The sequence below is a fragment of the Vanacampus margaritifer genome, chromosome 17 (assembly GCF_051991255.1).
Source record: "Vanacampus margaritifer isolate UIUO_Vmar chromosome 17, RoL_Vmar_1.0, whole genome shotgun sequence".
Classification (NCBI taxonomy): domain Eukaryota; kingdom Metazoa; phylum Chordata; class Actinopteri; order Syngnathiformes; family Syngnathidae; genus Vanacampus; species Vanacampus margaritifer.
Window position 1 is genome coordinate 16,340,610 of NC_135448.1, and position 21,162 is coordinate 16,361,771.

Genomic DNA, 21,162 nt, shown 5'->3' on the forward strand with positions numbered 1-21,162 from the left:
ATGTAGACAAAATAAAAATGTCATCCGTCAAGTTATTTACCTTTAAAAAACATACAGCACCTGTATTTGAATGTGATGTTTTAACAGCACAAAAGCTGCTGCTTCAAGTAGAGAAACCTATAGGACTAACACTTTTTAAAGACAATACAGAAGATTAGTATGTCGAATTAAACACTTTACATAAGTTTCTTAGAGGAATTTGTTAGTCCAAAACCTGTTTTGAGTCGAGCAACCTTTGCTGTCAAAATAGAGCGCAGCCTAAATGTGCTCCCTCTGCTGGATTGACCCGGTAGTGTGTAAAAACAAAACCCACTTAAACGATAAAGTGTAAACATTTATTCTACCCATACCACAGACAACAGTTTAATTTTTAATACATTTTTATTTTTGCTCCAGACATTATGATGCACAGCAGTCATGAGGTTGATCATCTAAACGCAGTTCCTCTTAGCGAAGCCGGAAATCAAATTGGCCACTTTAGCAACTCTGGGAGGAGCTGGCAAGGTGATGACGCGATTGAGATAGCAGCGCCTGTCAGAAAGAACATTTATCAATGTCAAAGAGAGAGACAGCAGAAAGTCCAATACCGTACCTGTGAACGGGGTGGTTTCCATTGATGAAAGTGTAGAATTGACAATTATGATCCATAGAACACGCTTTCTGCGTCATCCATTAGCTCGGAGCGAATGTCTGACCCATGGAAATCGACACCCTCAAGATCCGTCTTGGCCCAGTTTGTTGGCACGGAACAAAGCAAGCATACATTTTGACGACTAAGCAATGCTTTACTTCAAAACAAAGGCATTTTTTCCTTGGAGGGGGGCGTAAATGAGGAAATACTGTACTCTAAAATATCCAGTAGGGGGCACAAGAGCATTTCTGTGGATTGATAATTACAGTCTGCCCAAGAATTTACATAAAAAAATTTTTTTTAAAAAAACTGTAAGTCTCCTGGCAGAGTACATTTAAAAAAGGGAAACTGATATATTTAAATATTAGAAAATTCATTTTATACAAAAAAAAAAAAATGCCACCAGTGCAAGTACGCATTCAAAGGCAAAATGGATGCTATCGCTAGCTGCTACAGCACAAGCCAAGTATAGTATTTTCCTTTACTAAAAAAAATAAATAATAAGATGAATAACACTTACTGGCATCTTGTTGACAGAAGTGCGTTGCTATCCCAGATGTTACACCTCTTTTGAGCACTAATCACCAGATGATTGGGATTGTTTTTCAGATGACAGGTGAGGGAATGACTGCACAGAAAGAATCAACCCCCGTGTTTTTCCCCCCTCCAAATAATCAGTAAGTGGGAATAAACAAATAATTTAATCACCGGTCATAAGAGAAGTAGGAGCATCGTGGGTGAGCGGAGCACAACGCCAGACAATACTCCGGCGTGCCGGCAGATTGTCACTCAAAGGGTTTTTCCGTGATGTTGGTGTTTGGGGAAAATTTTGAGGAACACAACATAATACGGTTAAGAAAAAGAAAGTTTAGACCGCATTACCTTGGCTTTTTTTTTTTTTCTTACCCGTGCCCAGGGGCCGACTAAATTGGACATTGTGTGAAAAGCCAGACACTATGTCAGCATTTCTGTATACCTTCAAGGTCCTAGGTAAGGGCCAGGTGAATTTCAGGTGGCATTTGTACCTAAATGAAAAAAGGTATTTGTTTTTGGTGACAAAATTAAAGTACTGCACACATTTTTTTGTTACCGTTTATGACAAGATTTCTAACGCTTAGTCAAACAAATTAAACACGGCTTTGGTTTCACCAGTCAAGTGGGTTAATTTACCTGAGGTACTCAGGTGTGTAGAAACCATTGATAAATGTAAAGAACTGGCAATAGGGGTCTTCAGTGCACACTTTGACACTCCTCGTAGTTGGCTGTGAACAACAACCGATAATCTGCGCCGAAAAAGTCCACAGTGAGGCAGACAAGGTTCTTGGAGAAAAGTAAGAAAAAAAAAGTGAGAATACTTTCAAATTAGACACATTTGGTGTAAAATGGCTCAGGGGGCGTACGTGGGTTTGGGCCGCAAGGTTTGAGAGAATATCCGGAGGTGATACCAAGTACATGGGTCTGAATTCTGGGCTGTCTAGAGGACATGGCCTTAAGGTAGCAATGGAAGTTCCTGCAAAGAAACCCCAGAAATAATTAGACAAATTCTTCAAAAAAAAAAAAAAAAAAAATTTGCTGTTAAATTTTCTATTCCCATCGCTTGGCAGCAGTCCAGTCAGCACGTAAAAATGAAAAGAAGACACAAGACGGATGCTGTGTGCACAAATGCTCACAGTGGTGCACATCAGGAGAGAACATAAACGTGAGGTCCGGTCCCGGAAAGTCAACATTCACCACTACTAACTGATTGTTGTGAGGTTTCCTATTTTATACCTCACAACGTCTACGCTGATTGGACTTGAGCTGTCCTGTGATTGGCTAACACATCCATCCATTTACTGCCGCTCGTCTAGAGTCAGTTTGCTGGTGAGGTAGCAGCCCCAGCAGGTCATTTGCTGCTAATTGATTAATTGGCTACTGTGGTTGCATGTTTGCAGTCTGGGGTGTTAATCGTTACAACATTCTGCGATCTTGGCAAAGTGAGTGTCAAAACATTAATTAATACTATTGTGAGATTCGAGAAAATAAACTCTCATGTCTCATGTTACCCCAACAGCAGTTAGCTTAACAAGCTAATACTAGCATGCTAATGTCAAGTACCATATGGTCTGTAAATGTGATGACCTGAAGCCAAATTAGCAACCTTATCTTAGTTTGGGCTATCATGTGTTTCAGCCATCTGGTTATTTATTTATTTTTTATGAATGCTCAGTTATTTCCTCATCTTTAGAATTTATTTGAACAGAGATTGATTCATCATTTGAATTGTGACGTTTTGCAAGAATGCCACCAGCAAACGTTGTTTGTTTGGTATGTCACCCTTTTTATTTATTTTGAAGTAACTAACGTCTAGTCTGATGCTTGATTTTAATTTGAATCCAATAATTTGGATAATTTTGATGTTTGCAATGTCTGAATGATTTTCCTTTATACAGGGTGACAAAAAAATGTTTTTTTTAAACAAAACTAATAAAACCAGGAGTGATGGAAGACAAATATTTTATTCATAGTAAGTGAAACCTTAAAACATTCCATTTTAGAAACAATTTTGGATTAAAAAATGTATTTGAACTATTTCTATTAGTTTATATGAAAACCTACAATTTTTTTTACTGTACATTTAGAACAGAAATTTGTGATTAATTGTGAGTTAACTAGTGAAGTCATGCGATTAATTACAATAAAAATTTCAGGCGATTAAAAGTTTAATCTTAATCGCATGACATCAATAGTTAACTCACAATTAATCACATTTTATAGCTGTTCTAAATGTACAATAAATAAATGATTTTCATACTCTTAACAAAAGTAGATATTTTTTTTTATCTAATAGAAGTAGTTAAAATTCTTTTTTGACGTTTATAACCGTCAATGGCAGTGAATGAGTTAATTACGTACTGTAGATGGTATCCTCTTGTATGAATCTATTGAAATCTGCTGTTGAGATTCCTCATTGACCGCTGCAACATCTCAGTTGGGATTCCATCATTATTTGATTGTAGACGGCATGTTTGAAGCTTTCAATTACTATGAATAAAAAAAAAAAATCTTCGATCACTCTTGGTTTTCTTGTATTGTTAAAAAGTTTTTTTTTTCTCACCCCGAATGCTTTTAATGTGTTATGTGAAGCACATTGAATTGTCTTGTACATGAAATCTTGCCTAATGTTTTTTCATCTGTAAAGCCAACAAGTATACCTTGAAAGAGACAAACAAATGACTGCGCGTGTATTTGAAAGTGCGCTTTTTATTGACTTTCATAGCACAAATGCTGTCGTTTAAAGTAGAGAAAACTACAGGAGTAACACGTTTAAAGACAGTACAAGATGAGGTCTTATAAATGTGATGATTACTCCGTTGTAAAGCTTCACTTTGTCTTTGCGATGTCTTTCAAGAGGTCTTTAGTATCGGTCCAGCTAGTAGGCCAGTGTTTGTTTATGCTGGGCCGGTCCTTCAGCATGTTGTAATATTGAGCCAGTTTAGGAAAACGCTCGGGACACAACCTGGAATATAAAAAAAGAAACATGTTGTTTTTATAACTACCTTTTGTAGTTTTGTCCTTGTACAACCTTTGACACACTTACCCATAGTGGAAGGCGTAAGCGATGTTTGGAAAAACGACCACATCAGCCAGGGAAAAGTTCTTTCCTGCCAGGAAAGGTCCTGGCCCCTGCAAAACGGCAAAAAGGGGATTAGAAAATAAAGTCAACGCCCTGATTATGCAAAAGATAGCAGCTGTATAATGTCAATTCATTCATAGGCGAATCTGCATTATGGAAATATTCCACCAGATGGCGCTGTTATTATTTGCCTATGTTTCACGAGTAAGGGCGTTTTTTTGGTGGGTTGTCTGCTGCAAAAATTACAAGGTATTTGCAGGGAAGGCAGTCACTGCATTTTTATATTACTAAATAATTGTACATATTTATATATTTGTATCTTTTACCTTACAAATGTATCCCTCCCACAGGCTGAGCTCGACCCCCGCAGCCTCTTTGTTTCTCTTCTTTGCAGACTCCTGCCTCTCCCCTTCCGGGACCTTCCAGTCGTAGTAGATAACATCACCTGCAAAATGTCAGCAAGTCATTTTAGAAACTAGATTGGTGAGATTTTGGGAGGATACAAACATTCGTTTCTGCATTTTATTTTCACGTTTTAAATAGTTGGCGTATCAGTATTTTTATTTTTTACTGGATGAAAACGTCATTGAATAAACAAAAGACATTTTTGTAACTAAAAACAAAAAAAGCATCCTGTGATTTATTAAAACCTACAGTGATGACATCATTCTAGAGATTGTAAAAGTTACAAACTGGCTTTGCCACTTTTTTTGTTGTTGCTTCAAATCAGTGGAATTTATTGCTTAGCCACAAGGGGGCAGTATAATGCTATAACAGTCCTCAATAAGCCCCATGTATATCTTGTCAATGAGTATATCTACCTGGATGTTGTATTGCTTTATAAAACATTTTTATTCTGAAATGACTTTCTTTCATGTTTAAAATGCAATAGATAATCTCAATTTAAACTTAATTCCGAACGTGGCCCTCAAGAAATCAGCTTCGATAATGTAAAATTTTGGAAAAAAAAAACATTCCCCTTGCAAAAACCAAATACCTCGTCTTATGATTTGTCTCGCCACTCCTAGCATGTGATCCTTTGTGGGATTAACATCAGCGACCTCTTATTAATCACTAGCGCCCTGTTGCCACGAACGCACACATGATGTGTTTTGAACAGTCCAAATCTCTCGGGGTGGCCTGTTGTTATGAGCTTCTCTCATTTGGGGTGGGGGTGGGGTGGGGGGGAGCATGTGATGGCGCCAAAGGCGATCGAGTGTCAAGTCACACGATGCAATCACACAACGGATGGAAACCTGCAAAATAAGTCAGATTGTTTGCATACCGAGCTTCTGGCCAAGTGTGGAGGCCTCGAAAATGCGCTGGTACATGACAGCTCGTTCTTTAGGACAGGTTGGGGTCAGATGGGTTCCTTGTTCCTTGAACTCATTCTGTTTTGTGTTTAACAAACAAAAACAAAATTAGCATTTTTTTTTCTCTCTCTGCCTTATGGGCAGTGATGAGCACATGACACACATTGGCATATAAAATTCTGTCCAATTCGAAAAACCCTTCCAGGCCAGGTACATTGTTCAGTTATTTATCATTGAGCTAATTTAGCATTTTTATTGTTAGTCAGTTAGCAAAGCTACAGCACTATAAAGTCTTTGAATTTACATTTTTGAGCATGTACATCGGTTATACATGATTAGCTCATTCACTGCCATTGACGGCTATAGACGTCAAAAATTCATTTAAACTATTTGTATTAGTTTAAGATTTTTTTCCCACTTTTGTTAACAAGAGTATGAAAAAAAATATTGTACATTTAGACCAGATATAACATTTGTGATTAATCACGAGTTAACTATTAAAGTCATGCGATTAATTACAATTTAAAATGTTTTGCTTTTTCTGAAAAAAAAAAAAGATTATTTAAAATGTTTTTTGAAAAAAGATGATTTAAAAAAAGAAAAGATTATTATAAATTAGGTCATCAGGCGATTACAATTTTTATTTTTTATTAATCACTTTACTTCAATAGTTAACACACGATTAATCACACATTTTTATATCTGTTCTAAATGTACAATAACAACTTTTTTCTAGGTTTTCATACTCTTGTTAAAAGTGGAAAAAATGTTAAACTAACAGAAATATTTTAAATGAATTTTTTTTTACGTCTAAAGCCATCAATGGCAGAGAATGTGTTAAAATATGGTAAACCGATGAACATGTTAAAAATTAGTAAATTTAAAGCGCTTATTAAGATATTTAGCATTTTGTCTTGTTTACCAAAAATATTGTGATCACTTTTTGAGTAATTTTGCCACTTCTGGCCTTACCTCCAGGTACATGCAGGCACCAGCGGACTCATTGACGACTCGTTCCCCATGTTTGAAGGTAGGAAGCTTTTAGCAAACACATACTTCAAAATGAGTTACATAACACACAGTTGCACGTTGACGGCTTTTTGCAAGCAAACTTACTTGCCCTCTGGGGTTAATCATGAGCACTTGCTGCGACTTGTGCTCCCCCTTCTCAAAGGAGAGCAGCTTGCTGTTGTAGCCTTGGAGAGCTTTCTCCTCCAGGGTGATCAGCACCCTCCAGCACGGTGGAGAACCGTCGCCCCACAACAGAGTCATGTCCTTGGCCATGGTTGAATTTGCAGCGAGTTCTCAATCAGCACCGGGCGTCGGGAGAGCGAGTAAGACGGTGGATTGTGGAATGTCTGTTTATATAACGAGCGTGGAGGGGGCACACTTTCGGTTTGGCAGGAAAGGGGAGAGTCCCGCCATAAATTAGCATAGTCACGCCCCCATGTTAAACTCAACTAATATTTAACAAGTCCGCACATTCGTGCACACACGCCGGTTAACTTTTATACTTAAATGCCATTTTAGACCCTGAAATAAAGATTTTGTTGACTTTAAACTTAATAGATTACCTTACCACCAATACGCCAAAAAGGATGAGTGAATCATCTCGAACTGTGTGCTTACTCTTTGATTTTACTGGCGCTAACACGGAAATGGACATTTCTGTCGTCAAATAAGTAAACGAAAAAAAAAAAATTGTAAACATTTTTTGTTTGAAACTTCCCCTGGCTTCTCATTTTCTCTGTATTAATAATTGTAAAAAAATAATAAAAAAAATCTTTCGTAATATTTAAACATAATTTTTTTTTTTTTTTAAATTACCCCCACTGCTTAGATTACTAGTACTACACATATTATGATGTCTGTATACAGTCGTATTGCAGTTTTGCATGTGCGTTTTCATGAAACGTCATAATGACTAAGCACTTTTATCTTGGACGCTCTGCAGTTATCAAGCATGTACACAATAGGTAATTTGTGCATTTATGAAAACAATAAAACCTCCATAGGAATTGCACCAAACATTATTGCACACATTTTCATATATGATTTTATTTATTTTTTTAAAGCTGCATTAAATTTCTTGGCACACTTGTAGCCTTTTTTTTTTTTTTTTTTGAATCCTCGGATGGTGTACACAATCTTTGCCCTCCACACCCTTTCAAGACAATATAATCTAGTAGTGAGCATTAACAATTTTGGTTCATGGTACAGTGCGAACCTTTTATATGCCCCATATCAACTTTTCCCATTCTAAGTTAACCTGATCTCGTGTCCATTGTACAAAATAGGTCAGATTACCAAACATATTCATTATGCAAGACCTTTAGTGGAGTCTTATTGTACTTCGAAATGTAGGCTAACAAAATCCATCCAATTTCAACGCTTTGTTAACACAAGCAACAGAATGAATCATGAATTAACATATCAAATATTAGGTTATTCATGTGTCAACATTAGTGATCATCAAAAAGTCACCATGACAGAGCAAATGGCGGTTTTGTTTGGGCAACAAAAACCTGTTGGGGCACAATTGCGGCGTGACGGCATTTTAAAGTAAGTGATAGTAAAAGTCATACCTTTTTGTTCTGTTGTAGATAAAGAGATGACTTGCAGAAAATAAAAACAGCAAGGTTGTTCATTTAAAGTGCTTAATTTGATTTTATTTGATAGAATCAAAAACAAAAATGCCTTCTGAGTAAATGGAACTTTTTCCTTACTAGTTTGTTTGATTAAGCAGAATTAACCGATTTCATCAGACATAATAGTGCAATCTTTTTTTAGAAGATGGCGGTGACGTGCACGTCAGACGTCTTTGAGGGTGTCCTCTCCCTTGGGGTTCTCCAGCCAGTGAGGCGGCCAGCTGGCTTTGATGCTGGGTCGATCCTTCAGCAGAGCGTAGTAAGCAGCCAGTTTTGGGTAGCGCTCAGCTGACAACCTAAAAATTAGGGATGCACCGAAATGAAGATTTTTCACTAAAAAAAACAAAACTAAAAATGAGAAAGGCTTGGCCGTAAAAAAATTACGCCAATTTTTTTTTATTAGCATTGCATTTTATTATAATCAACTCATTTAGTGCCATTGACGCCTGTAGACGTCAAAAATTCATTTGAACTATTTCTAGTAGTTTAACATTTTTTTTCCACTTTTGTTAACAAAAAAATATGACTTTTTTTTATTGCACATTTAGAACAGATATAAAATTTGTTATTAATCGTGAGTTAACTAGTGAAGTCATGCAATTAATTACTACTAAAAAAATATATCCCCTGACGCCCCTAATTTTTAATATATATTTTTTTTAAATCGTGAGTTAACTAGTAAAGTCATGCAATTAATTACAATTAAAAAATGTTAACACCTGACGTCCCTCATTTTTAATTATCTTTTCTTTTTTTAAAGATTTAAAAAAAGAAAAGTTTATTAAAAATGAGGGGCGTCAGGTGATTAAAATTTGTCGCATGACTTTACTAGCTAACTCACGATTTTATATCTGTTCTAAATATACAATAAAAAAAAATTCTAGGTTTTCATACATTTGTTAACAAAGTGGAAACAAATGTTAAACTTATAGAAATAGTTCAAATTAATTTTTGATGTCTATAGCCGTCAATGGCAGTGAATGAGTTCATAATTGACCCGAATCTGCTGGTCTCAGAACCCTATTGGGTTTCAAGGTCACCCAACTCACCCGAATCGGAAAAGATTAGCAACAGTTGGGAATATAATCACGTCAGCCAATGTGAAGGAAGTCCCGGCCATGTGGGGTCCCGCCTGCAAAGACAGGCCAGATGACGCATGTTGAATACAAAATAAAAGTTTTTTCGAGTGGAGCCTTTTCAATTTCCCCCGTGCTCACCTTGTTCAGGTAACCCTCCCAAAGCTGCAGCTCAGTGACGAGGGTTTGGCAGTTTCTCTTCATGGCGGAGGCGAGCCTCTCGCCTTCAGGAACATAATACTCGTAGTAGATAACGGCACCTAAAAACGAGGTGAGACAACAAACAGCTTTGCTGTGCGACTTGCGGGCTAATTAATTCCATTGGGAAGCTTTCCAACTGTGCCGTCTCATCACTGCGAGCTCATTTAAAACAAAAATGATAGTACCTAGTTTGTCGTAAAAGGTGAGGCCCTCAAACGTGCGCTGGTACACGAGGGCTTGTTTGGCGGGGACGTCTGGGATCAGATTGGTCCCCTGACTCTTGAACTGGCTCTGCCAAAACAAGTCAACAAAACACGTTAAAAACACGCTTACGCCTCAATAAACAATACCAACGTTAGTGTTTTTTTTTGTTTTGTTTTTTTACTCACCTCCAGGTAAAAACAGGCTGCGTAGGATTCATTCAATACGTTATCGCCATGTTTGAAAGAAGGAATCTGAAAGAAGCAATTTATTGAGCATTTGGAATAAATAAAAATAAATAAAATCAAATAGTTGACCTTTCCATTATCTAATTGTCCAATTCAATATGTTAAGTTTTACATCTGGGGTCAACTATTTGTATACTCAAAATTTTGAGCTAAATATAGGTCTGGAAAAAAAAAAGACAACTGAAAAATTAGTAGTTGACATTCCCTGTCTATGTAGTACGTCCATGTAATTCTGAAGTGTACCAACGCTCCCTCTAGTGGCATTTCAAAGAATCACAGCTCTGGTACAATTCAGTGGTTTTATTTTTGTGTGTATTTTCATTCTATCTTTAAGGACAGTTTATATTTTTAAACATTTATTTATGTACAATTTTTATTCTCTATTTATGCACAATGTTTATGTTCAAACTGTTGATACATTTCAGAGGTATTTAGTTTTCAGTACTTAATGTTGATCATACGGTGATTCTTTTTTTTTTTTTTTTTTTTTTAAGGCTACTTGTAATACGTTTGAAAAATCCAACAGCAAATATGATTGTGACACAACACAGCAAGCAGCTTTGGTCCTCAAAGTCCATCTTTGATTTTGAAGTCTTTAAAAAATATATATATTTATGTAGTGTTCTCTTTGCCCCAATACGTTTTATGTGTGTGATTATATCACTTTTGTGCATGTTTATATGCACATTTTTGTATTATGACATTCTAAAAACAATCTTAAAGGAAATCAACACGGGCCGAATGATAACACTGCCTCTGTTGATTTCAACTAACTCAAAAAGTACGTCGACAAATGATCTTTTTCTTTTTTTGGGCGTAAAAGTAAAAATATCAAAATCTTGCAACGGACTCTGGCTTTGACCTAAACAAATCACAGCGAGTCAATGCATGCATGTTTCTTACTTGTCCTCTGGGATTTATCGCCAAAACAGCTGCTGACTTGTGCTCCATCTTATCGAAGGAGAGCAGCTTTTGGTCGTATCCCTGCAGGTTCTTCTCCTCCAGGGCTATCATCACCCTCCAGCACGGAGCTGAGCCGGAGCCCCAAAAAAGATGCATGTTTTCGGCCATGGCTGACGGACGGACGGAGCTCTTTTCCAACTGACTAGAAAGTAAGTGGGCTGCGGACACGTATGCCTCCAAATGGTCTTGATACGATTAACTTCTTCGTCAAGGATTAATTATTGGCCTGTATGACACCGTTAGATAAGATGCTGACCCCTTATGGACGAAAATGTCACTAGCACACATGACGGTTTCTTCTTTTGGGGACGTAAGCCTAATGGTAGTTTTGGGCGCATTGTTGCCACCTACTGGCAAATGCGGTATAGCAGGAAAAGACCCACCTCAGGGTTGTTGAATTTTGCAGCACAGCGATTGCAATGCTGCTGTAAAAAAAGAAGTTATAATTATTATTTTGAAATGCCATTTTATTATTCATCTGTGACAGACCTAAAAATTTGGTTCGATTGATATTTTGTGATTAAACAAATGGTATGTCCTCCGAGATGGATAAAACCAGGTGGATTTAACTGATATGCCACAAACACAATAGTAAACACATAAAATATATTGTAAATAATATATATATTTTTTTGTAAATTTTTTTTGAAGCACTTTTAAAAAATGTATTCCAAACAAAGTAAAATAAAGTCAAAATGGCACATTATTTCCCCCCAACACACACTTTTTTTAAATTTTATTTTTATTCATGTACAAACAGCATTTCAAGTGAGACAGTTGGACTTCATGGTCTTATATGTGGTGATGCTTCCCAGGTTGTGAAGGAACTTCATTTCCTTCAGCTCGATAAAGTAAAAAAAAACAAAAAAAAACAGAAGCTTTGAAAGCAAAAGAAGCGAGGAGTACCTATAAAAATATTACTTCCCTCTATATGACCAAATCTAGTTTGTTTTTACAGATTAGGCTCTTCTGTTTGTTTTGCTCCATCTATAATACAACTTTCTACACATTTTATAAAATTATAACACAACTTGAACCTCATACACGTACACGCTACAAACACCGATGTAACGGGGCACGTACACGTCATATGCAGTCTTTGCTGCGTGTCTTTCAAATACTTTAATAGTTGTAAAAAATATATAACCTTTTTACACTTTACAAACACTTCCTCCAAAAAAAAAAAAAAAACTTCCTTTACTGTGAGTGACTTAGTAAGGTGCAAAAAGCTTACAAAATGAGAGTGAGAGCTTTCAAATAAATACTGAGAAATTTTTCGCCCAAACATAAAAGTGAATCGTCAGCAATACTGACAAACTTAACAAATAACAGAAGCAGGTGAGTAAAGCAATACAGCATTTTCCCTTTTTTTTTGGTAAAAAGGCACCTAGCCAATTGAAGGCCTTTCGCATTTTTACCTACCAAGCACTCGCCGCAAGCAAACGTGTTGATTTTTGATGTCATAAGGTACTTTTGGAAGTGGGTGGAAGTGATCATGATCAGTTCGTCTTTGGGTCATAAGTTCACAGCTTAAATAGGAGACGTCTTTAAATAACAGTTGTTCCATTTAACGCTAATATTAGCATCACTTTCCCTCCTTCAAGTTGACACGATGCCTCCTCTCTCGCCTCATCCTCGGGAGGATTGTCTCTGTGCAGCATTCAAAAGCCAAAAAAAAAACAAAAACAAAAACAAAAAAAAACACTGACTTCATCACTCAGACACATCCGGCAAAGGTTAGCAGCTGACAGAAACTTAGAGCTCCTGTTTGGTGCAATAAGAAGATTGTGTAGCGAAGGCAGCCGGCGGGCTGGCGGGCAGCGACCACGTTGCCGACGGCGACGAGGGCGTGGATTACATCTGCGGCTCGCCAGAATCGGTTAAACCCAACGCCAGTGCCTCCTCTGGGGTCAAACCGTTCTTTAGGGTCCGCCTCACTGAAAGAAAAATGTGAGCATTTATTCGATAGCCAACCCCAAAAAATTCCACTATTGACTTTGTAAGATTAAATTATAATTTGTAATCTTTTGCGTGTTCAAATAAACCAAAGATGAGATTCTTGTGAAGAGGGTCCTTGCAAGGATGATTTATTACAGAGATCTCCGGTCACACAATTGAATATCACCAAAAGAGTGTCATCCAAGAATGTGTGTCTCCCCCCATGAGACACAGCCCTTTATTACAATCAGAGTTTGTACAGAAAACGCCTCTTCTCCTCCGATCAAATACGAAAAACAGATTACATTCTCACAGTATGCTATGTTGATCTTTCACATTTAGACAAAACAGGTTCTCAGTGTGCCAGCTTGCACTTTCTCAAACAGGACAAGGGAAAGGGAATTTAGACGTAACAAGATAACAGATAGGTTAAGGTCGAGTTATATTGAGTTTAACCTAATTTCACCTGCTCTACACATCTATAACTAAATTCAAAATAGTTAAAATATAAAATAAAGAATTAAAAATGTTAACAACTTTCACTGCTGTAGGCCTTACATGATTTCCGATTAACCCTCGATCTCCTCCTCTCCCGCGGTTGCGGCCTACTTCCTGGAGCCTGAGTGGCCGACCTCACGATGCGCTCCATGATCTCATCCGCCGCGTCGTCCCCGCACACCTGGTCGTCTTCCACGGCCGGCGTCCGCGCCCGCATGCTCGCACCTGGGCACAATTGAAATGTCAAAATGGTTCCATTCAATTCATTGGATCCCGCCCGGTCAGTCACCCTCACCTCCCCGTCCTGGTCGTGAGCGAGTGCGCGTTCGCAGGCCCGGCACGCCGCTGACGTCCTTGTCGCTGCTGCTGCTGAGGCTCGTTCTCAGCACCGCTTTCATGTGCTCGTGTTCGGCGGCGTCCTCCGCGTGGCCCAGACCTTGTGGCTGCGCGCTGTCCTGGCAGCCACTAGGGGCGCTGCTTGAACCATACTTCACACTCTGTACAAAGACAGAAGGCAAAGTCAGCTTTACCAAACTAGAGCAAAGAGATCCAAATATATCACTCCAGTCCTTAAGTCATTATTTTTGAAACACAATAAACCCAGAATGCTGTCGACGTCAAAAATTCATTTGAACTATTTCTATTAGTTTAACATTTTTTCCCACTTTTGTTAACAAGAGAAAAACCTAGGAAAAAAATTATTGTACCTTTAGAACAAATATAAAATTTGTGATTAATTGTGAGCTAACTAGTGAAGTCATGTGATTAATTATGATTAAAAAATTGAATCGCCTTGAAAAACGAAAAGATTATTAAAAAAACAAAAAACTTTTGGAGAAGAAAAGATTGTTAAAAATTAGGGGCGCCAGTCGCCAATTTTTTTTCGTAATTAGTCGCATGACTTCACTAGTAAACTCATGATTAATCATAAATTTTATATCTGTTCTAAATGTACAATAATTAGTTTTTCTAGGTTTTCATACTCTTGTTAACAAAAGTGGAAAAAATGTTAAGCTAATAGAAATAGTTCAAATGAATTTTTGACGTCTATAGTCGTCAATGGCAGTGAATGAGGTAATATTTCTGTGCAATCCATTTCACTTTAAAATGGGGGAATTGAAAGTGACAGGAAGTGATGTCATGCACACACGTAAATGCACATGCAGGAGACGGGCACGCGTTTTGGTACCTCGCTCTCCTCTTCATCATCAGACTACACGGGAAAGAAAGAGGGAAACTCAAAGAACAACACCAAGAGGATCAAGGGAGGAATTTCAAGGAGCCACACTCCATTTGAAGGAAGAAAAGCAAGAAAATGAACCTGAGTGTGTGGCGAAGAGGTCGCGTTGGCGTGAGAACTCACTGTCCCGTCGATATCCAAGATCATCTTCCCTCGCGTCTTGTTCCGCTCGCGGTGGTCGGCGCGCTTCTGTTTCTGCTGCAGCACGCGGTCTCGGGTGGTGCGGTACTCCAGAGCAAATTCGCTGAGGATCTTACTGAACCTGTGCACGCTGACGTCTCCCGCGCTGTACGCCGGATGCCCCAGAAACAACAGGAAGGAATGGAACCTGGTAGGAAATATAGATGAGGACACAAAGTTCTTTCATTTTCTTTTAATAGTTAAGAATACTATAGGGCTGGTGAAAAACGTCAACCAAGTCGACTATATTAAAGACAATTCAAACATTGAGCTTCCCCAAAACACAGGAAAGTAAGTTCTGAACATCCTAAAAAGCACTTGGGCTGTAATTAATATAAAATATAACTCGGTTTTAGATGTTCATCTCAACCAGTAGAGGGCAGCCACGTACTAAGTGTGCCCAAAAGAAGACAGGAACAGGAAGTTAATGACCTAATGTAGCTAACAGCTAGCGCTAATTTAATTAAAATAATTAAATAAATAATTGAATGCTAGCGAGCTAGCTCTACCCTTGTTCACTCATGCAATAATGTTGAATGTTGTATTGTATGTGTGAACTAAATGTTAGTTAGTGTTCGTTTACCTCCCGAAGTGGTCATTGCTAGCATGCTAATGCTAATCGCGATTGCTAAGCGTTTAGCTTAGGCTAATCTTGTTGGTGTTAACTCATGCACATGCATAGAAGATAATTAATTATGAGTACTTACTTCCACCTAATTCTACTCAACCAACTTTAATGGCTTATCAAAAAATATATAATAATTGGGGTTAGGATAAGATAATCAATTTGAAAAAGATTTGATAGTGACAGCACTGTAATACTATACATTAGGGATGTTCAATTTTCCTTAAAATTGCACCAAATTAACGGCTATTTTCTATTCTTCTCATTTCTAGTTGCTGATCGTCACAAGTACCGATACTTTCAAATAAGGCCAGATATCGGCTCTGATGCGCCAACCCTTGAAATTGCAAGCAGTTTGAGTGGTAATCAGCCAAACCACCAGCAGAGGGAAGCGGTGCTCCATTTTAAATTCAAAATCCACCCGTTTACCAACTATTTACAGTGAGAGCAGGGGCGCTATTATCATGTTGATGAGAAAAAAAAATGATCTGCAAAATAATCCCAGCCTTTGTTGTGACAAAAAAAAGTCACCTGACCAAAGCCTCCAATCAGGTTCGGTGGGAAAATTTTGAAGCGCAGCACCTGTTATCTGAGATCAGATTTCAGATAGGAGGTTTTCCGTTTTGGATGTCGGATTCGGCGTCAAGGAAGTATGTTGGAGTGATACATCTATTTTTAAAGGGATGATGAGTAGTGTGTAGTAAATTAATGTTTTAAACTCCTAATCTATGCAAATATGACCATTTTTATGAAGGGGGTGTGACAGTAAACAAACGAATGATTGTGAGGAGCGCCACCTATTGATGATCCTGCGATGGACGATCTTGAGGATGATGATTCGCTCCGCACAGTCTTTGAGGAAGTCCGACATCTTCTGCTTGAGCTGGGGTTTCATCTCGTGCTTGGCGATCACCTTCAGGTGGTCCCACGACGCTTTGCAGCGACGCTCCATCTGACCCAGGTTCTCCCGCAGCAGGTCGAAATCCACCTGCCGTCGAAAAAGGAAGGATCATCATCAAGCCTTTGATTCGCTTAAAGAAATGATAGCTAGTATCAAAGGCCGACCTTTGCGGAACGTGTGATGGCTCCGATTTCCGAGTAGAGGTCGGTGCTTTGAGGAAAGTTCTCCACCACCACGGAGCAGGCGTGATGTAGTAAAGACTGCTTATGGACCGTGTCCTTGACTTCGGGAACCTTCTGCAAGTACGTCAGCTGAAAACCTTTAGCCTGGAACACAAAAATGGAGCACGTAAAAACAAAACAACAGAAACGGCACCGGCCCGAACCCAGCAAGGATCCCCGACTCACGTTGGTTCCATTGAGGAAGTTTCCGATAGCGAGCAAGGTTGAGAGAATGTAGCGCAGAGTCTTGTTCTTCTCTAGTTGCTCCATTCCTTCCTTTAGATCCTGCAGTGGCTCAGCTACTTCCTGCAGGTGAGGAAAAAAAAAAAAGACACACTTGTATATATAGTGCTAACAAACTACAATGTGTTAGCCCCCCCGCAGCTAATCACATATAGTGGATTGAGGTCAGTCGACCTTTGTCGGAAATACGGCCCTTTTAAAGGAAATATAAAAGAAGACTGTATCCTGTGAGAAGCGCGAAATTTTACAAGACCACACGGAAAGCGGCTTTTTTTCTGAAGATTTTGACTTTGAACTCTGTATGAGTAAAACGCGATACGCCGGAGGAAGGCAGCTAATAAGCTTGGTGAGGTAACGGCGTTGATGTTTTGCACGCACCACACAGATGCAGCGCACATTTAGATGATAAATGGACAAAAGTATTGAGACAGGGGAAGTAGGTTTGAATTTAATCGACTCTCCTGGAAAGACATTTTTCTATTCTTCCGATTTGTGGTTCCTGGTTGTAAACCGGCCACAAGAGGTCGCTACCATCGTGATGATGATGATCCCTTAAAACACGGGTGTCAAACATACAGCACGCGGGCCAGAAACGGCCCGTCAGGGTGTCCAATCTGGCCCATGACAACAGAACACAAACTGCAGTTTTCACTAAAAATAATTTTGTCACTGCAGGGTGCACTGACGAACACTTAAATGGTATTTTGAAATTTAGTTAGTCAGGATTTGATTAAAAAAACAATTGCGCTCATTTTTGTTGCATTGAGGTGATAATAAATGGGAATTATTTACATATTATTAGACCATTGACATACTGGTCCGGTCCTCTTTCGATCAAATTTGGGTTTAAGTGGCCCCTGAATTAACTCATTGACTGCCATTGACGTGCTTATAGACGTCAACATTTTATTTTAACTATTTCTATTAGTTTAAAAATTTCCCCCACTTTGTTAACAAGAGTATGAAAACCTAGAATTTTTTTATTGCACATTTAGAACAAATATAAAATTTGTTATTAATCGTGAGTTAATTAGTGAAGTCATGCGATTAATTAAAATAAAAAATTTGTATCACCTGACGCACCTAATTTTTAATAATCTTTTTTTTAAATAGTGAGTTAACTAGCAAAGTCATGCGATTGATTAATTACAATAAAAAAATTGAATCACCTGATGCCCCTCATTTCTAATAATCTTTTCTTCATTTTTTTTTTAAAAATTTAAAAAAGAAAAGATGATTAAAAATGAGTAGCGTCAGGCGATTAAAATTTGTCAGATGACTTTACTAGTTGACTCACGATTTTATATCTGTTCTAAATACAATACAATTAAAAAAAATTCTAGGTTTTCATACTATTGTTAACAAAGTGGAAAAAAACTGACAGAAATAGTTCAAATTACGTCTATAGCCGTCAATGGCAGTGAATGAGTTAATAACCCAATTATGGATCAAAAATGGACCGATCCACTTTATGGGTCAATTTATGGGCCAATTTGACCCAACATTTTTGGGTTGTTTTACACTAAAAGACCCATTTCTTGACTCAAAGTCGGGTCAAATGGACCCAAGTAGAGGATCGGTCCATTTTTGACCCCTAGTTGGGTTATTTTGAACCCAACTGTTTTGAGAGTGTACTTGCCAATCCCTATTCTAAATAAACAAATTCTCCTAAACAGACCTTTTCAGTCGCCTCGTAGTCCATCTTGAAGGCCCACAGCTGAAGTCGGGCAGAGAGCTCGCTGATGGACGACAAAGTGAGGAGGAACTGCTCGGCTGAACCCAGAGGGGTGTCAGGATTCGCCAGCTGAGCCTCCTGGATCTTCTGCTTCTCCTCCTCGGTGGGGATCATGGTGAGGATTTTCTGTTTGATTAGCATAACGCGAGAGGGAGACAACATTCAACGCCCGGGTTCCTTTGATTGAAATCCTTGCCTTCGTATCATACCTCGATGCCTTCCTTGTTGAGCGCGTATTCATCAAAGTTGAGGATGGCCGTCTTGATGGTGCGAGGGGGCGGCAGAACGGTGAGCCCGATGTTGATGGCGTTGCTCCTTTTGGAATCCAGAACGATGACCTCTTGACGCTTGCCGTCCGCTGCCGTTTTCTACGAGACGTAAACACAGCGAGGGGGTCACTGCTGGGTCTCGTTGGTCTCCCGAACCGTGTGGTCCCGCTTTATGGGCTTTTTAAAGGTTTAAAGCTGGTTATATTGTCTGCAGCTGTTGTGGACTACAGGTTTAGTCCTATGAGGAACAAAAAAGTCTGTAGTGATGACAATGACTGCGGTTGTTGAACTGCATTAAATATTGCGCATTACGTATATAATCCACTGTAGCTGAAAATGATTTGTTTGTAAAAGTCCGAGAGCTTTGAAGACCAGGTGGTCCTTGACGTGGAGGATCCGCACAGTGACTGACAGCTTAACAGGACCGAGACTACCGTAGCCGCAGACCCGCGTAAACCTCGTCAGTAAGTCTTTGGAAACGGAAAGGCCGCATCTCAGCTCCTGTTGTTTCTATATACCGGACCCTCAAAAGCATACTTGTTTGATCTGGATCAGAACACACATGACCCGGCTTAACCTTAAATATATTGGAAGAACAAAGAGAGCCACTGAAGGATTCTGAGACTTACCTTCGTCACAGGCATTTCTTTGGACTTGGACTCGAACAGATGTTCCAGTTTGGCTGTGTCTAATTTCACTGAATCCAGTTTGGACCAAACGCAGTCTCCATTTCGCTTGTAGCCCCTGCTCAGCACTTCTGGACGCACCTGAATACACAGTCAGGATGTAACGAGTCAGACACAAGGTAGACTTCAACACATTTTATTGACTTTATTGCTTTAGCTAATGCTAAATGCTATCTTGGTTGACCGTTCAACAGCGCGAAACCAGACAATGGACAACTTTTTGGGCTCCGTTGTCGGTTGCTATTGGTTAGCTGGCTGTGCCGTTTACCCTCGTGTCAGTCCCACATTGTAACATTGGAAATATGCCGCCACATCTCCACCATCTCTTCTCAGATAATATGTTTATATCATATACATCCTTGCTCCAAAAATACAATATAAAAAACGGGAATTTTTTACATTATCTACAAGTTAAAAATATGATAAAGAAAAAAATTCCAACACTTCGGGGTACGCTCCAACCGCCTGTTTTAGCTAAAGATATTAACAAGCTTTCTCCGACAACAACAAAAAAACTTTCAAAAATATATAAGTTACTTTCATATACTGATAAAATGTCTTTACCCATCTCGAAATTGGAGACAGACTTGTCTATAGCACCGGAATATGACTTTTGGATTCAAGTTTGTGAAAACGCAGTTAAAATGACAAAACGCACAAATTTACAACTTATCCAATATAAAATTATTCACAGAACATACATTACTCAATATATGATGAAGAAAAAGGGACTCTCAGACTCCGACATTTGTCTCCAATGTTTACAAAACACTACAGACACTTATGTTCATGCTTTATGGTTATGTACTCCGGTTATGTATTTCTGGACTAAAGTCTTAGAAAAACTTTCCGCTATTTTGGACCTTTATCTCCAAACTTGTGTTTGCTAGGTGACTTAACAACAACTGACTTACCACATAAACAATTTCAATCTACACTTGTAGCCTTTACTATCGCTAAAAAAACAATTCTTGTTAACTGGAAAAATAAACAAACTCTGAATATCGACCAATGGTCTAACCTCCTCATAAATCACATTTTAATGGAAAAAATATCTGCCTCAAATAAAAACCAAATATCAAAATTTATAGAAACATGGTCTACGTATATAGAATTTTTTAACCTAATATATATATATATATATGTATATATATTTAAAAAAAAAAAAACATTTTTTTTTTTTTAAAAAGGAGAGCAATGATGATGTCAAATCGAATGAACAATACTGAGCTCTCCTTAGAAAAAAAAAAAAAAGGAAATATGCCGCCAGAAAAGCTCACCTTGCATTGGGTCTGACTGGCTACCGCAACATTAGGCTAGCAGGACTACATTTCCCATCATTCTTAGACAATGACGTATGACGAAAACATGCCTGTTAGCAATTAGATAGATTAGCCGCATGAATCGCTTTTTGTGCTTTTTGTGTGTGTTGGTCTACTCCAATGCCCTTTATCGAATGTGCTCTGGTGCCAAAACTGTCAGCACCTCGAAACGTCTGACTATAGAAGCCGTCCGAAAATTTGAAAGAAAAAGAAAACTCAGAAAAAGCACAGTCAGCAACCCAAGCACCAAACCAGAAGATGCGTGTTTTAATGTATCACGCTAGCACAACAAAAAATCGGCCCTGGCATTTCGACTTAAGCTGGCCAGCCCGGCCCAACTCCTGATCACTTTGCCTAACATATAATTCAGTTTGCTGACTATATTCAAAATGGATTAATGGACTAGT

General features: G+C 38.5%; 3 protein-coding genes and 1 pseudogene across 10 annotated transcripts in view; all 4 read right to left on the reverse strand.

Annotated features, from left to right (window-relative positions):
* Positions 1-362: 362 nt before the first annotated feature.
* LOC144037581 (coagulation factor XI-like) lies at positions 363-2,382 on the reverse strand (annotated as a pseudogene). Its single transcript, XR_013288972.1, has 3 exons — positions 2,032-2,382; positions 1,863-1,951; positions 363-531 (listed from the first exon to the last, which is right to left on the reverse strand). The product of XR_013288972.1 is annotated as a coagulation factor XI-like (transcript).
* Positions 2,383-3,856: 1,474 nt separating this feature from the next.
* Positions 3,857-6,913, reverse strand: LOC144037353 (glutathione S-transferase A-like). The gene is made up of 6 exons (XM_077548777.1): positions 6,677-6,913; positions 6,533-6,598; positions 5,533-5,638; positions 4,574-4,692; positions 4,212-4,297; positions 3,857-4,130 (listed from the first exon to the last, which is right to left on the reverse strand). The coding sequence occupies exons 1-6, from the start codon at positions 6,842-6,844 to the stop codon at positions 3,995-3,997; spliced, it is 681 nt and encodes a 226-aa protein (XP_077404903.1). The 5' UTR covers positions 6,845-6,913; the 3' UTR covers positions 3,857-3,994.
* A 1,294-nt stretch (positions 6,914-8,207) lies between these two features.
* LOC144036999 (glutathione S-transferase A-like) lies at positions 8,208-11,164 on the reverse strand. Its single transcript, XM_077548080.1, has 6 exons — positions 10,838-11,164; positions 9,875-9,940; positions 9,671-9,776; positions 9,426-9,544; positions 9,258-9,340; positions 8,208-8,504 (listed from the first exon to the last, which is right to left on the reverse strand). Exons 1-6 carry the CDS (start codon positions 11,003-11,005, stop codon positions 8,372-8,374), a joined length of 675 nt encoding a protein of 224 aa, XP_077404206.1. The 5' UTR covers positions 11,006-11,164; the 3' UTR covers positions 8,208-8,371.
* An 840-nt stretch (positions 11,165-12,004) lies between these two features.
* fhod3a (formin homology 2 domain containing 3a) overlaps positions 12,005-21,162 on the reverse strand; it is a 46,094-nt gene continuing 36,936 nt past the window's right edge. For 6 of the 7 annotated variants that reach the window (XM_077548074.1, XM_077548075.1, XM_077548077.1 and 3 more), the window contains 10 exons: positions 19,377-19,514; positions 18,688-18,846; positions 18,422-18,604; positions 16,687-16,806; positions 16,444-16,605; positions 16,176-16,366; positions 14,655-14,901; positions 13,629-13,830; positions 13,394-13,558; positions 12,005-12,834 (listed from right to left, as the gene is read on the reverse strand). In XM_077548074.1, the coding sequence (XP_077404200.1) occupies positions 12,752-12,834; positions 13,394-13,558; positions 13,629-13,830; positions 14,655-14,901; positions 16,176-16,366; positions 16,444-16,605; positions 16,687-16,806; positions 18,422-18,604; positions 18,688-18,846; positions 19,377-19,514 (1,650 nt within the window). In that variant the 3' untranslated portion in view covers positions 12,005-12,751. The remainder of the gene's footprint in view (positions 12,835-13,393; positions 13,559-13,628; positions 13,831-14,654; positions 14,902-16,175; positions 16,367-16,443; positions 16,606-16,686; positions 16,807-18,421; positions 18,605-18,687; positions 18,847-19,376; positions 19,515-21,162) is intronic. The other variant, XM_077548076.1, reaches the window with a different exon arrangement.

Bases quoted from the DNA above. Each gene is read 5' to 3' on its own strand.
- LOC144036999 (XM_077548080.1), bottom strand. From the start codon at position 11,005: ATGGCCGAAAACATGCATCTTTTTTGGGGCTCCGGCTCAGCTCCGTGC. The intron at 9,941-10,837 runs GTAAGAAACATG...TGCTTCTTTCAG, and splicing joins CGATAAATCCCAGAGGACAA to ATTCCTTCTTTCAAACATGG. The intron at 9,777-9,874 runs GTGAGTAAAAAA...TTGTTTTGGCAG, and splicing joins CAGCCTGTTTTTACCTGGAG to AGCCAGTTCAAGAGTCAGGG.
- LOC144037353 (XM_077548777.1), bottom strand. From the start codon at position 6,844: ATGGCCAAGGACATGACTCTGTTGTGGGGCGACGGTTCTCCACCGTGC. The intron at 6,599-6,676 runs GTAAGTTTGCTT...GTTTGCTAAAAG, and splicing joins TGATTAACCCCAGAGGGCAA to CTTCCTACCTTCAAACATGG. The intron at 4,131-4,211 runs GTAAGTGTGTCA...TTTATATTCCAG, and splicing joins GCTTACGCCTTCCACTATGG to GTTGTGTCCCGAGCGTTTTC.